The 16,170-nt window shown below is 46.9% G+C and overlaps 1 protein-coding gene across 1 annotated transcript in view; it reads right to left on the minus strand.

Moving 5' to 3' along the window:
• The window catches only part of SEMA4C (semaphorin 4C), an 81,489-nt gene that overhangs the window by 11,692 nt on the left and 53,627 nt on the right, over nucleotides 1–16,170 (minus strand). The window contains exons 3-8 of the mRNA XM_061592788.1: nucleotides 11,569–11,717; nucleotides 10,251–10,313; nucleotides 6,630–6,728; nucleotides 6,410–6,506; nucleotides 5,985–6,101; nucleotides 3,783–3,934 (exon numbers count right to left, since the gene is read on the minus strand). Coding sequence (XP_061448772.1) covers nucleotides 3,783–3,934; nucleotides 5,985–6,101; nucleotides 6,410–6,506; nucleotides 6,630–6,728; nucleotides 10,251–10,313; nucleotides 11,569–11,717 — 677 coding nt within the window. The remainder of the gene's footprint in view (nucleotides 1–3,782; nucleotides 3,935–5,984; nucleotides 6,102–6,409; nucleotides 6,507–6,629; nucleotides 6,729–10,250; nucleotides 10,314–11,568; nucleotides 11,718–16,170) is intronic.

The raw sequence follows: 16,170 nt of genomic DNA on the forward strand, positions 1-16,170 counted from the left end.
ATCTATCATCCCCCTGATCAAAATGCTCAGGGAGACCTTGAGATGAGATATGAAATTGAGGAAGCATCCAAACTAGGTAATGTGGTAGTAATGGGTGACTTCAACTACCCAGACATAGACTCCCCGCATATGTGTTCCAGTCATGACAAAGAAGCAAAATTTCTAGATATTCTAAATGACTATTCCCTAGACCAGTTGGTCATGGAACCGACCAGAGGGACGGCAACCCTGGACTTAATCCTCAGTGGGGACCGGGACCTGGTGCGAGATGTAAGTGTTGTTGAACCGATTGGGAGCAGTGACCATAGTGCTATTAAATTAAACATACATGTAAATAGCCAATTGCCAAGAAAATCCAACACGGTCACATTTGACTTCAAAAGAGGAAACTTCACAAAAATGAGGGGATTGGTAAAAAGAAAGCAGAAAAACAAAGTCCAGAGGGTCACATCACTCGAAAATGCTTGGAAGTTGTTTAAAAACACTCTATTAGAAGCTCAACTGGAGTGCATACCGCAGATCAGAAAAGGTACCGCCAGGGCCAAGAAGATGCCAGCATGGTTAACGAGCAAAGTCAAGGAAGCTCTTAGAGGCAAAAAGTCTTCCTTCAGAAAATGGAAGTCTTGTCCGAATGAAGAAAATAAAAAAGAACACAAACTCTGGCAAAAGAAATGCAAGAAGACAATAAGGGATGCTAAAAAAGAATTTGAGGAGCACATTGCTAAGAACATAAAAACCAACAACAAAAAATTCTATAAATACATTCAAAGCAGGAGACCATTTAGGGAGGCGATTGGACCCTTGGATGATAAGGGAGTCAAAGGTGTACTAAAGAACAATAAGAAGATTGCAGAGAAGCTAAATGAATTTTTTTTGCATCTGTCTTCACAGTGGAAGATATAGGGCAGATTCCTGAACCTGTACTAACATTTGCAGGAAGGGATTCTGAGGAACTGAGACAAATAGTGGTAACGAGAGAGGAAGTTCTAGGCTTAATGGACAATATAAAAACTGACAAATCACCAGGCCCGGATGGCATCCACCCGAGAGTTCTCAAAGAACTCAAAGGTGAAATTGCTGATCTGCTAACTAAAATATGTAACTTGTCCCTCGGGTCCTCCTCCCTGCCTGAGGACTGGAAAGTGGCAAATGTAACACCAATATTCAAAAAGGGATCCAGAGGGGATCCCGGAAATTACAGGCCAGTTAGATTAACTTCTGTCCCTGGAAAACTGGTAGAAAGTATTATTAAAGCTAGATTAACTAAGCACATAGAAGAACAAGCCTTGCTGAAGCAGAGCCAGCATGGCTTTTGCAAGGGAAAGTCCTGTCTCAGTAACCTATTAGAATTCTTTGAGAGTGTCAACAAGCATATAGATAGAGGTGATCCAGTGGACATAGTGTACTTAAGACTTTCAAAAAGCGTTTGACAAGGTACCTCACTAAAGACTTATGAGGAAGCTTAGCAGTCATGGAATAAGAGGAGAGGTCCTCTTGTGGATAAGGAATTGGTTAAGAAGCAGAAAGCAGAGAGTAGGAATAAATGGACAGTTCTCCCAATGGAGGGCTGTAGAAAGTGGAGTCCCTCAAGGATCGGTATTGGGACCTGTACTTTTCAACTTGTTCATTAATGACCTAGAATTAGGAGTGAGCAGTGAAGTGGCCAAGTTTGCTGATGACACTAAATTGTTCAGGGTTGTTAAAACAAAAAGGGATTGCGAAGAGCTCCAAAAGGACCTCTCCAAACTGAGTGAATGGGCGGAAAAATGGCAAATGCAATTCAATATAAACAAGTGTAAAATTATGCATATTGGAGCAAAAAATCTGAATTTCACATATACGCTCATGGGGTCTGAACTGGAGGTGACCGATCAGGAGAGAGACCTCGGGGTTGTAGTGGACAGCACGATGAAAATGTCGACCCAGTGTGCGGCAGCTGTGAAAAAGGCAAATTCCATGCTAGCGATAATTAGGAAAGGTATTGAAAATAAAACAGCCGATATCATAATGCCGTTGTATAAATCTATGGTGCGGCCACATTTGGAATACTGTGTACAGTTCTAGTCGCCTCATCTCAAAAAGGATATTATAGAGTTGGAAAAGGTTCAGAAGAGGGCAACCAGAATGATTAAGGGGATGGAGCGACTCCCTTATGAGGAAAGGTTGCAGCATTTGGGGCTTTTTAGTTTAGAGAAAAGGCGGGTCAGAGGAGACATGATAGAAGTGTATAAAATTATGCATGGCATTGAGAAAGTGGATAGAGAAAAGTTCTTCTCCCTCTCTCATAATATTAGAACTCGTGGACATTCAAAGAAGCTGAATGTTGGAAGATTCAGGACAGACAAAAGGAAGTACTTCTTTACTCAGCGCATAGTTAAACTATGGAATTTGCTCCCACAAGACGCAGTAATGGCCACCAGCTTGGATGGCTTTAAAAGAAGATTAGACAAATTCATGGAGGACAGGGCTATCAATGGCTACTAGCCGTGATGGCTGTGCTCTGCCAGCCTAGTCAGAGGCAGCATGCTTCTGAAAACCAGTTGCTGGAAGCCTCAGGAGGGGAGAGTGTTCTTGCACTCGGGTCCTGCTTGCGGGCTTCTCCCAGGCACCTGGTTGGCCACTGTGAGAACAGGATGCTGGACTAGATGGGCCCCCTTTGGCCTGATCCAGCAGGCTCTTCTTATGTCCTTATGATTAGGAGGTGGACTGCCTTTTTCCCACATGCAAGTAGCTCCTCCTAGATCATGGATGGGAGGCCTGGGGCCCTCCAGACGTTGCTAGACTACAACTTGCATCGTCCCTGACCATTGGCAATGCTGGCTGGGGCTGATGGGAGTTGTAGTCCAACAGTATCTGGAGTTTCTCAGGTTCCCTAATCCTGTCCTAGGCAAGGCCCCTGTTGTAATTATTTACAATGCCATTATGGCAATTTATATAGTAAAATGAGCACAATGAGGGAGAGAAGGAGAAAGAAAGAAAGAGGCCACGTCTGCACCAAACATTTAAAACAGTGTGATACCACTTTAAGCAGTCCTGGCTTCCCCCAAAGAATCCTGGGAATTGTAATTTGTTAAGGTTACTGAGAGTTGTTAGGAGTCCCTTGTTCCCCGCACAGAGCTACGATTTCCAGAGTTCCCTGTGAAGATGAATTGATTGTTAAGGCTGCTAAGAGAACTACAATTCTCACAGCAGTTTAACAAACTACAGTTCCCAGGATTCTCTGGCGGAAGCCATAGTTGGTTAAAGTGGTATCATACTGTATTAAATGTGTAGTGCAGATGGGGCCAGAGAGTGGCTGAGCCACAAGTGAGTTACAAGGTGTTTCAAGTGAGGGAGACACAAAGGGAATAGAGGAAGCGAGGGAAAACTAGCAAGATATGGATGTAAGGCAAGAGTACGGGTGAGTATTAGCTTCTTGGTTTTTTATATGTTTGTAAAGAAATTAAACAAAACATTAACAGGTCAGCATTTCCAGAACAAAAACCGATTTTGCAGATTTTTCACATTTTCTTTCTTTGGTGCTATATAAGGCTACTGATGAAGACCTCTGTGCTGTGGTACGTTGGCATTACACTGAAATAAGATCTAGCCTATTAAGGATTTGTTACTGGAGTGTTTGTATATATGAGAATTCTGTATATTTTTTAATACATTCTTTCCTTCACTCCAATTTGGGTGGCTGGTCTAGGCCGGCCTTGCGGTTGGATCCAGCAGGGCTCTTCTGAGGTGGGCTCAGCCGCACGGAGCTGCCAGAAATCTTCATGTCTGGGGCTGGTGCCTACCTTGCAGACTCTGGCCACACGGGCCACCACCTGGTCTATGTCGCAGTCGTACTCCACGGCCCGCTCGCTGAAGAAGAAATAGACCTTGTCGTCATCCCCTTTGCTGCCGCCTTTGCTCTCCCGGACAAATGCGGAGCCCACAAAGTGAGGATCTACAAAGGGGAAGGAGGAAGCAAAATGAATGGCTAAGAATGGAACCAAACACAGCCTGCCCCATTCCCTCCAAATCCCCACCAAACACGCACATGTGCAGACACATAATGTATGTGGGAGTTCATCCCCCATGGGAGTCTCCCCCATTCTTTTGCTGAGGCCCCCTTCACAGGGCCGGCCCAAGACGTTTTGCTGCCTGAGGTGAAGGACAAGATGGCACCCTTTTCCCACTCAACAGACAACTGAATCGTACTTCAACAACTAGTAATGGGATAGTGCCCCGCCCAGCACCTGAGCAGCAGGCCAGTTTAGGGGACCCAGGAGAGGTTGTGTGGCAACAGTGGAGACTGCTGGGGGGGGGCTCAGGAGGAACAGCCACTGTTGCTCTCTCTGCCCCAGGATCTACCTTGCTCCATGGCCAAACTCTAATGGTAGGGCTGGCCGTGAATGAAGGAATCACATACAAACGTACCCATCCTGGCCTTCACTTCCTATTTTTCCTTGGTATTAGAGCCATTTTTCTTCCGCATGGTATACTGAACAAGAGTGGTGGACTTCTACCTCGGTTCAAATCCTTGCTCAGCTATTTAGTTCACCGAGAGCCTGGCTATACCCTACATGGCCCATTTAAGAGTGCTCTCTGCCTACTAGGGGATTCCAAAATCTCCCACCACAATGGGTAGAGGAAACTGGAGCGAATGGAACCCTGCAGCCTTTGACTGCCTTTTGCCACCTGTTGTTCACATCCCCTTATCTCTCTACTTGGTGGCTCATGTTTCCCTGCTCTTCCCCCTCCCAATTTGGAAGGAAAAGGAGCTGCCAAGAAAAGAGAGAAAGAGATGGAGAAAGGTGCCCAGGGGCCTCTCCTTCTCCGTATCTCCCATTTCTATCCTCTTCAACTTTCCCTGCCTGACTGAGATGGGAGTAGAGGGGGGATGCCAGCAGAATTGTCATGGAGTGGAAATTCGCATGGTGGGTGAAGCTGCTATCACGAGACGATGTGTAGCCAGGCCTGGAGTGACGGTGGGCTCTCTCCCTTATGCCTCTTCAGTGCATACTTAGGATGGGGTGGGAGAACCGTAGCTCAGTGATGAAGCACATGCGCAAGGCCCTAGGTTCAGTCTCCAGTTAAAGGGTTCATATGACATAACTCTCACTGCCAGTGGGAGGAGAGTAGGGTTGGCAACCTATTTTCAGCCTGAAATGCCTGTGGTGGTCAGGGCTAGAAGCATAAGTGGATGGAGGCACAAATGCAGATTGTACCTTTGTACATTAAGGTAGTTTACACACACTCCTCTCTCTCTCTCTCTCTCTCTCTCTCTCTCTCTCTCTCTCTCTCTCTCTCTCTCTCTCTCTCACACACACACACACACACACACACACACACACACACACACACACACACACACACACACACACACACACACACACACACACACACACACACACACACACACACACACACACACACACACACACACACACACACACACACACACACACACACACACACACACACACACACACACACACACACACACACACACACACACACACACACACACACACACACACACACACACACACACACACACACACCCCTTGCAGGCAGGCAGGCAAACACACTTTAGGAAGGTGTTATGAAAGGCCAGTGAGGGGTGTGGCCTGGGGAGAAGGGGTGTGGCTGGGAAGGAGGTGTGGCCTGGAGAGTCCTGAGGGCCAGACAGGGGGACCTGGAGGGACACTTTTGGCCTCCTGGTCTCAGGTTCCCCATCCCTAGAACAGCCAATACTGAGCTTGATGGAGAAATAGCTTGATTACATACGGAGAGTACAGATGCATGGGGTGCTAGTTATTCCAAACTAACTAAACCAATGCAAAAGGCATCTGCCTCTATATACCTGGAGTCTGCTGCACCTGCAGGTATCATGAACTTCTCTCTGGAACCCACCACAGAAAACATGCACTCATACAGAGCAGCAACAGTGCACTAATGTGCATAGGGGCCTCAACTGGCAAACCATCTCCCTGCTTCCCGTCGCATCTCACCATTGAGCCACGTAGGCAGAAGCTCTGTCTTGACAGAATACTGGGGACCCAAGTTGCGCAGGATCACAGGCTCCGTGCCCAGAAAGTTGTAGAGTGTTGCTGAATACAGCTCTTCCTCTGAAATGGGCAAAGGAGAAGGTGCTGACTTGACTTGTAAAAGCCTGTCCCCTGTGGCGAGTAAGAACTTGCCTACAGGCAACCAGGCAAGAAAACCTTTGCAGAAGTTTGTCCCCTGCCCCCCACTCCCCGCATCCACCCCACCACACACACACACACACACAAACCCCTTGCTGTTCTCCTGCAAAATTAATTTCAATGAACCTCTTGAAGGAGAATTTTGTAGTGGGACATTTTGTAGCTTCCCCCCTGCTATTTGGACTTTCTATCTCAGGCTCAAGAATGAGGCAGCCCTTGATGTCACTTACCCACAATGAGGCCAGTATGTCCCTTGGCAGGGTCATAGGGGCACTTCCCCCTTCCATCTTCAAAGGAGAGCTTATCCAAAGAGAAGGTGGCAAGATTCTGAAAGAAGCAACCCAACAAAGAAGAGAAAGGGGTTACAAGTTTGAGGTGGTCGCACTGATTACGCGAAACACAATTATCCAAACACATTTCGTGCACAAGGAAGCTCCCTGCCATACTCACAATGTAGGTGCACTTGGGCTGGAAGGCGTAAGTGCCACAAGTGTACAGGTGAGAACTGTTGTACGTTTGCAGGAAACGGATGTAGTTGAAGCAGTCAGTCTGAGGAAAGAGAAACAAGGTCTTAGTGAGCCTCCAAAACACCACAATACGAGGGTATCTTCCATTCCACAGCCTCCCTCCTGATGTGCTCCATGTGCTGCCTGAGTGGCAATGCACAGTGGGAGGCATCTGGTTCTTCAGGCTCAGGGGAAGGTGCCTGTGAGGGTCCGGACTTTGGCCCTACAGGCCTTGATAGTCTGGGAGGTTCCTTTGGGGGTCCTGTCCAACAGCCTCAGGTGCAATGGTCTCCCTATCTTTGGCAGCCCTGAACATGCCTCAGCTCCCACTTGGTGTCCCTGCAGCCACTGACTCCATGTCAAGATCACTGCTAAATTCAGGGGTCACAACAGCTGGAGTCACCCACCTGTCAATCATGTGATGTCACAGTGATGTCAGGTGACCTGTTTTTTGCTTCTGCCATTTGAAGTCAAACTGTGTGGATGAAGGCACAGCACTTTCCAAGCCTCAATGAACAGCTGATCATCCACGCTTGCAAAGTACTGTGCACTGGGGTTTGTAGATGCCACAGATCAGATGATTCTTGGTCCCTGCAACCCCCTTTAGAGTGTCAGTGTTGGAGGAGCCACCTTGGATCCCACCAACTTCCTCTTCTTCAAAAAAGAACTGTCCTATTTCTTCCCTTTAGTCCCAGTCAGCCGCTTTGCTTATCCCAGAAGAACAAAGATGACAGGACTGACAAGGATTACAAATGGCACTGGATTAAAGAAATCTTTGACAATTAACAGCTTGAATTTTTCTTTTCTTTTTTTACATCTATAAATATGCAAATCTATCACAAATATACAGGTAACTTCAGTAATAAAAAGCATGAACTCTGAAATTAAACATTAAAAAAATGAAAAAAAGAAATGGTTGCAAAACAAGATTTAAAAAATTGAATAACCTGAACTGGGGGGAGAGAGAAATAATTGCTTGCACTGAATACAATCAAAAATACTTTTAAAAATAACATTTCAAAACAATGTTGTAAATTGGAATATGCAGCATTCATTTGGCAAAGGTGACAAATGGTGACCATTTATAGTGAATATAGTAGTTATTCATTTTTTGTCTTTTTTCTCATGAGAAATTAATTAACTGATTGATTAGCTGAATCACACCTGTATCTATTTGCATATGAGAACCTCTCCCCTACCCCCACACAAATGGTTCTGGGGTGGGTAGGGGAGAGATGGTTTCTTTCTTTTTTAGATGAAACCTGCAGACGTTGCAGCAGCTACCAACTTAGAAAAGGCATCTCTGCTTCTCTCACACACAGAAGGGAATACCTCTTCTAAGGATGGCACTTGCCATCCACACTTTTTTAAAAAAATCTACTTTTATTGAAAGTTAGAAAACCAGCTGCCTGATTAATTGTGGGCTCCTTTATCAAAATGTTTTAAAATCTACTAACCCACTGTTCTTCAATCTTGGGTCCCCAGATGTTGTTGGACAACTCCCATTATTCTTGGCCATTGGCTAAGCTGCCTGGGGTTGATGGGGAGTTGTAGTCAAACAACATCTGGGAACCCAAGGTTGAAGAACAGTGTGTTGGTAGATTCGACTCAACATGGAAGCCCAAACAATGGTCTAGAAGTCAGCTGTTGTGGCAGGAAGAGTGATGTGCAGTTGCTAAGGCTGCAATCCTAATCATGTCTACTTAGAAGGAAATCCCATTGAATTCAATGGGGCTTACTCCCAGGTACATGGGGTTAGGATTGCAGCCTCAGTCTCTCTCCCCCCCCGACCCCTTGATCTGCAAGGAAGCAAGGCCCAGAAGCACACAATCTTGGAAGATCAAACCCACTGTGCCAGCCCCCCACCCCCGGCTGAGCTTAGTCAGGATTCATGTTTGTCAGAGAAGTTTACAGGGGAAGACAGAGCAGAGAGGAACTCAAAATGCAACCACTGGCCTGCTAGCTATATAGGAAGAGGCAAGAAACTCAGCTGACTAGAGAGAGCTGAGCAGTGTTCCCCTGGGCAGGGCAGGGCAATGAATGTGGAAAGCATAAACCTCTTGTGCGCCAGCCACTCTCACTCTCTCTTTGCCACTTTGCACGGTGTCTTGATGGTCAGAGGAAAAGGGAGTGAGGCACCCAGCATCACTGAGGCAGTGTAATGTAACAGCCAAGAGACTGAGTTACAAATCCGCCCCGGGCTCCTGCTGGGAGCAGTGGAACTGCTGCCTGGCAGACATGCCTCCTGCAGGACCAGGTCCCAGGTCCCCAGCCAGCTGTGACTAATTTCCATCACCTGTCCCTCTTTGGAGGGATACATAAGCCGGCTGGCTGAGGTGGCCTGGGAGACCCAGTGACTGCAGGAAGAAGGAGAACATCGCCACCCAGGGAAGGAGAGCCTGCTGTTGCTGCTGCTGTTGCTGTTGGAACACCACCTCCACCACCCTTCCCAGTGGGACTGTGGCCTGGCAGACGTGCCTCCTGCAGGACCAGGTCCCAGGTACCCAGCCAGCTGTGACTAATTTCCATCACCTCTCCCTCTTTGGAGGGATACATAAGCCGGCTGGCTGAGGTGGCCTGGGGTTTTGTCTTTTGCTTTGTTTTCTTTTGGGTGCCATTGGTTTTAGCTATGGGTGGGTTCGGTTTCGTTTTATATTGTAGTTCTTGGGTTTTTATGTAGTTTGTATGTTGTATTTTACTTTATCTTGTACGCCGCCTAGAGTGGCCGCTTGTGCGGCCAGATAGGCGCCTAGAAATAAAAATTATTATTTATTTATTATTGTTATAAATCAAATCAAATAAATAAATAAAATCAGGAAGCCAAGTCCAAGTCTCACTACTGCCATCAACTCATTTAGGGAAGCATTGCTCTCCCTACGCTTCAAAGTGGGTCAACTCTGAACACTCTCCCCAGTTTTACAGGTGGTGGCAGAGGGGCAGAGAAGCAAATTATTCAAAGCAGCCCCCTAACAAGGACCTCATAACATTTGTTTTGAAGAGCTGCCCTTTGAAGAGGTAGGGGGCAAAAGGACCAAAAGGATCCTCACAGTGGTACGGCTCCTTGGACCCCATCCTCAATGGTGATGATGATGGACTGCCTTCAAGTCGATTCCGACTTATGGCGACCCTATGAACAGGGTTTTCATGGTAAGCGGTATTCAGAGGGGGTTTTCCATTGCCTTCCTCTGAGGCTAAGAGGCAACGACTGGCCCAATGTCGTCCAGTGAGCTTCATGGCTGTGTGGGGATTCGAACCCTGGTCTCTCAGGTTGTAGTCTAGCATCTTAACCACTACACCACACTGGCTCTCTTTTCTTGAGGACAGCTCTTAAAAACAGCCCCCTAGCAAAATAAAGGAGACATTTGTCCACTTCTTCACCTAGAAGTCCCCATGTAATAGTGCTCAGCTTTCCTCAGAACATGGAATAGCTGTCCGGGCTGGAGGTGATGAGAGTTGTAGTCCCAAACATCTGGAGGCACCCAGTTGTGGAAGTCTGAATTACAGCCACAATGAAGAACAGACATCAGGCACATTCGATCAGGGGCTTCAGTGTCACTTCTCTTACCTGGTTACTTTTGCCCTTTTGGATACACTCTGCTTTCTTCTCTGCTGGGGCCTCCCAATGGATCTGCACAGAAAAGCGATTATTCTTAAGCATCTTATGATCCTCACATTTTGACGTTAACCCCACCCTATCACAAGGGCTCAGGGTGGTTTATATGGCCTAAACAGGAAAGCCACACAATCACAGGAGCTCCCAGCACAATAAGAACGTTTTAAAAAGCAAAGTTTAGGAGTTCAGAGTGCTTGGACAGATGCACAAAATAAATAATAATAAAAAGAGGCAAAAAGCCACAACGAATGCTGAAAACCCAGCTCATTGATCTAACCCACCACTCAGTCACAATGTTCTCCCTGCCCTCTCTCTTAAGGAGCTCTCACCCCCAGCTCAAGTTGGCCATCCGTCCAACCACAACATCCCACTCGGGCGCAGCTGAAGACATTTTAGTGCCTCCATTGGAAAAGCCCCAGTGGCCCCTTAGTTCCACTAATGAGTGCACAGTAGAACTCTTTCATAGCTCTTATGCATTTCAAGAGAGCTTGGGCAGGATATTTCCCTCCTGAATTGCGCCCCATAAGTCAGATCTGTCTCTCTCTGGCTGGTCTTAGTAGCATCCCATGCTAGAGCCAGCAGGATGAGGCCTTGCTGGTGGCTCCTCTCCTAACTAACTAAGAATGGTCTGACTTGACAGAAGGCAGTTTCTTACAATCAGAGACTTATTTTGGGGAAAGGGCTATAGCTCGACGGTACAGCATGAGTGTTTCATTCTGAAGGCCCCAGGTTCGGTTCCTGGCATCCCCAGGTAGAGCTGAAACCCTGGAGAGCTGCTTCCAGTCAGGGCAGACAATACTGAGCTAGATGAATAAATGATCTGACTGCTTAAGGCAGCTTTCTAGCTAAGGGCAGGCCTACCAAAGGCTATTAGCTCTGACAGCCAAATAAAACTGGGATGCAATAGCTGGACAAAAGACTTTGGCCTTCAGGGCCAGCTCAGAGGTATCCTTGGAAGCACCTTGTTGAGCACTCTTGGGAAACAGGATCCTGGACTGGATGATCTTTGGCCTGATGTAGCACAGCCTTTCCCAACCTGATGGGACTACAATTCCCATCAACTCCAGCCTGCACAGCCGCATGATGCTGGTGCTAATGGGAACATGGCCACGCTGGCTGGGGCTGATAGGAGTTGTAGTCCAACCTGAGAGCACTCAGTTGGGGTAAGGCTTGATTTAGCGGCCCTCTCTCCATAGGTCTTTGATGAAATGAAGTGGAGCTGCGCACGAACGCAACAGTGTAGCTCCTTGAAGCCAGCCCCTCAACCCACCATTTCCTCAAGCTCCATGTTGCTGGTGCGGAGGGCAAAGATGGCTTCTCGAGCTCCTACATAGAGGAGCCCTTTGGGGTCAGCCAACGTCAGCGTCGTATAGTTGGACACTCCTGCTGTGGAGAAACGCCTCGTCACATCCTTCACTTCTGCAAGAGAAGAGCGGGCAGTGTTAAGAGTCAGTGAGGTATGGTGATAAGTGCTGTACTAGGGCCTGGGATTCAAACCCCCACACTAGGGCCGATGAAGCCTGTCGGGCCACCTTGGGCCAGTCCCTGTCTCTCAGCCTAACCTACCTCAAAGGATTGTTGTGAGAATAACATGGGGAAGGGAGGGGGTCCTAAAAATACACACCTCAGGTGTCAAAAGCCAAGATGAAGAGGCGAGTCTTCAGCATATGACAAAAGCCATATGATGAAGGTGCCAGACACACCTCTGTGCATTTTATAATTATAAATGATGTTTTAAAAAGTTAAAAGAGGATAACAAGATTGTCTCTTCGCTGCTGGCAGTACCTCTCAGTCCCGTTTGTTCATTGCATAGACAGATATATATAGATATATTCCAGCCCGTTTTTCAGCTACGCCCTCACAAAGCAAAATACAAAACAACAGCAAAGCAAGATATAAAGATAGAATAGCCTCATTAGCAAGCTTACAAAATGGTTTAAGAAGCTGCTCTGTAACACCCAAGCTAATTAAGATCTCAGTTAAAGGACAGCATCCAAGAAGAACGTCTCCAGTGCTTGTCTAAATGCCTGTACAGGTGGGAGCTCCACAGTTCAGAGACCACCACCAAGAAGGCCCTATATCAAACTAACCTGCATGCCAAACTAACCGATCTTAGAAGTGAGCACACACTTCAGTCCCCCTAAAGCAGATCTTGGCATATGGGCCCTAACACTACGGTCTCACAAAGACCAGAGGTGCTCCCAGATAAAGGTGGAGGGTTTTTTTGCAGGCAGTACTTGCAAGTGTGTACTGAGGATAGTATCCAGTGTTCGCTCTACTCAGAGCAGACCAATTGAAATTAATGGGTGTGACTAACTTTGGTTCCATTAATTTCAGTGGGTCCACTCTGAGTGTAACGTAGGTGCATACAATCCTGACAGTCCAGGCAACATAGTCTCTAACAGTTGCTGTTGAAGGCAATTTACCAAATTTGCAGTAAAGGTATCCCCACCACAAGACACTGTGGTGATCTGATTGAGGCCACATTCACACTGTACATTTATTCTACTAATATTTCCACTTAGTTTCCTCCTAAGAATCCTGGGAAGTGTAGTTTGTGAAAGGCGCTGAGTTGCTAGGAGACCCCTTTTCCCCCTCAGAGACCTGCAATTCCCAGAGTCCCCTGGGAAGAGCGATTGATTATTAAACCACTCTGGGAATTGTAGTTCTGTGAAGAGAAAAGGGGTCTCCTAACAACTCTCAGCACCCTTCACAAACCACACTTCCCCGAATTCTTTGGGAAGCCATGACTGTTTAAAGTGGAATAATAATAGAATAAATGTATAGTGTGAATGTGGCCTGTGCCTTCAGTATAGATCAGGAAGGGGGAATCTGTGGCCCTTGAGATATTGTTCAACTCCATCTCCCTTTATACCCAGAGATGGTCCAACATCTGAAGGGCCACAGATTCCCCATCTCCAGGACGCTCAAAATGCTTCTTGGTGAACTGAAAGCTTCTTTTATCTGCCAAGAACTTTTGTCCAACTTGTTTAAAGTCCCACCTGGCATTTTAATTGCTGTTCTAATTTAAATGTAATTCTATTTTCATTTATGTTCATTTATGTTAGTCACTTTGCAATTCTGGTCACAAATTTAAAAGCAGGGATGCACCTTTTAAAGTGATAAAAAATATTTTTCGTGCTGTTTTTGAGCTAGCAGGTACAACCATCCTCCATGTTTCACTGTGGCAATGTTACTTGCTGAAAAAAGCAGCTAATAAATTCAAAAATAATAGTAATAGTAATAGCAATAATAGTGCAGCAACATCACTGGCCCCTACAAGAGTGCATGGAGAGTATCACTTTCAGTTACATCATTCATCACTTCCCTACATGGCTGGGTCATTTTGAACAGCAAAAACCTTCTCCTCTCCCTTTCCCCCCTCTTTTCCTCCCTACAGCAGCCTGTGCCAAACCTGGTGCCTTCCAGATGTTTTTGATCACAACTCTCATCAGCCCAACCAGTGCGGATGATGGGAGTTGTAGTTCAAGACATCTGGAGGCAAAAGCTGCCCTAGAGGCTGTGCGCTCATATGCACCAGTGGCCCCGTGTACAATTAGCAATTCTGCACTCATATGCACACACATCCAAGAGTAGCAATTTCCTCCAGCCAGAAGAACAGCCCTGACCACTTCCATTATTTAGGTTCAGGAAATCCTGCTGCAGAGGGCAAGAACTAATACAGTGATCTGGCTATCTGCAGTGTTACTGCCACAGGAGCTACCTGGGGTTTGGGAGGACCCATAGTTTGCCCACCTTCTCTTTCAGGGTAGGCCCAAGGACCAACCAGCATTTATTTTAATCTAAGATGAATTATTTTGCTACGATTCTCCAAAGGAGAACTGAACCAGACAATGCTATAGAAAAAAATAAAGACCCACATATGATGATATTTTCTCAGGCCTATGACCCCTGCTTGAGTATCTCCAATTTCTGCTTAGACTCAACTGCGTTTATTTTGTAAATGTACACCCAAGTCAGTAGCTTCCAACTCAAAACTTAGCACACCGTAATAAATTGGACAGCTCCTTGAAAGTTCCGACTAAAACCCAGAGCGGATTCCACTGCTGCACTGACATGGAGCCACCAGGCGCCGCTGGAACTTTCTTTGAAACGGCAGCGTGCAAACTTCTCTTTCAGAAAACGATGGTTTCAAATGGTGCTGATTCCATAACTCAAGCAAGTGTGGTGGGCCAGGGATGTCTGTCAGACGCAAAAGGAATCACAAATGCTCTGCAGGACATGGCAGAATTGCTTATTGGGGGGGGGAGCAGAAGAATCTCCTGCCCCCCACTGAGCTTGGCTGTAATGCTTGACCGAAGCCCGGGAGCACCGTTTAGCCCTTTCCCTCACTTTCTAAACCTGTGAATGGCCACTAGCTCAAAAACCTTTAAGTCACTGGAGCGGGTAAAAGCAAAGAGATGCGCATTAGGGGATTAAGGTCTCAGGGCATTTATTCTGCTGCCCAGAAGCAGGGCACTCAGCCCTCAAATGACAGGAAGACCAGAAGCAGAGGTTGCTGGGAAAGTTAGCAGCACGATAGTGGCCCAGGAACAAATTGGCTACCTTTCCTGTTTGAGAGGGTAATCCTGCAAGCATCAGTTGGCAGCATTGCCTCGGTGATCCTCCGGGGACATCTCTGAGCTCTACTAGCACAGGGAAGGTTAATCCCACAAAACTGCTCCCACTCCCCTGCTCAGTGATTAGCAAATTAGTCCCCGATATAAGCCACCCAGAAGCTACAGAGCCAGAGTTGGGGACTGGAAACAGCTGTTTGCATGCCACAGCAGAAGGAAGCAGCTTCTATTAGATCACTTCCAACAGGAGGCTGGATGATGTCATTCAGAGCTCAACACCCCTCTGGGATAAGCTGGAGATCCAAAACAAAGAGAGGCCAGGTGTCTACTATATTATACATGTTAACAGACTTTGTAGCTGTGGCATGGAACCCCAAACAAAGACAGACAGGCTGCGGGACAGGGTTCTCCAGATATTTTGGACTACAACTCTCCTCAGTCCCAGCCAGAACTTGCCCAGCCCCAAATTTGGTCCCACCAGTTGTAGTGACGGCCACCAACTCTGATGGCTACAAAAGAGAATGAGACAAATCCACGGAGAATAAGGGCATCAGTGGCTACTAGCCATGATGGCAATGTTCTGCCCTCCATTGTTGGAAGCAGTATGCCTCTGAATTCCAGTTGCGTGAAACCACAAGAGTGGGAGAGCGCGGTTGTGCTCAAGTCCTGCTTGCAGGCTTCTGTTGGACTAGGTGGGCCTTTGGCCTGATCTAGCAGGGCTCTTCTTAAGGTGCCAGAAAGACCCACTGCTCAGTCTTTGGAGAGAACAAAAGGTTGGCAAAGCTGGGCTGAAGGCAGATCATCGTTATAAAGTTCCAAAAGCTCGGCCTAAAACCCAGGGCAGATTACACTGCCCCACTGACATGGAGCCACCAGCCGCCCCTGGAGCAGACATAGGGCTATCATAAGGCAGTGGTCATTAGTGGCTCTAGCCCAGAGCTTGGAAAAGTCACTTTTTTTGAACTACAATTCCCATCAGCCCAATCCAGTGGCCATGCTGGCTGGGGCTTATGGGAGTTGTAGTTCAAAAAAGGAACTTTTCCAAGCTCTGCTCTAGCCAATTACTTTACATTGTAGAGTTTACAAGATGATCAAGTTCATGAGATCTAGTTAGATAGGACAGCAAAACGGAGCCTCCATGTACAGGGGCAGTGTGCTGGGGCCAGACAACAAGGGAACACGTTCTGTTCATACAGAGGGCTGGTCACAGGTCCTTACTGTTGCCCTGTGAAAAATAGTTTTGCCAAAAGGGCTCCCAGCTTGTAGAGCCGCAAAGAGGCACATTAGCACCCTAC

Source organism: Rhineura floridana, chromosome 12 (genome assembly GCF_030035675.1).
Source record: "Rhineura floridana isolate rRhiFlo1 chromosome 12, rRhiFlo1.hap2, whole genome shotgun sequence".
Lineage (NCBI taxonomy): Eukaryota > Metazoa > Chordata > Lepidosauria > Squamata > Rhineuridae > Rhineura > Rhineura floridana.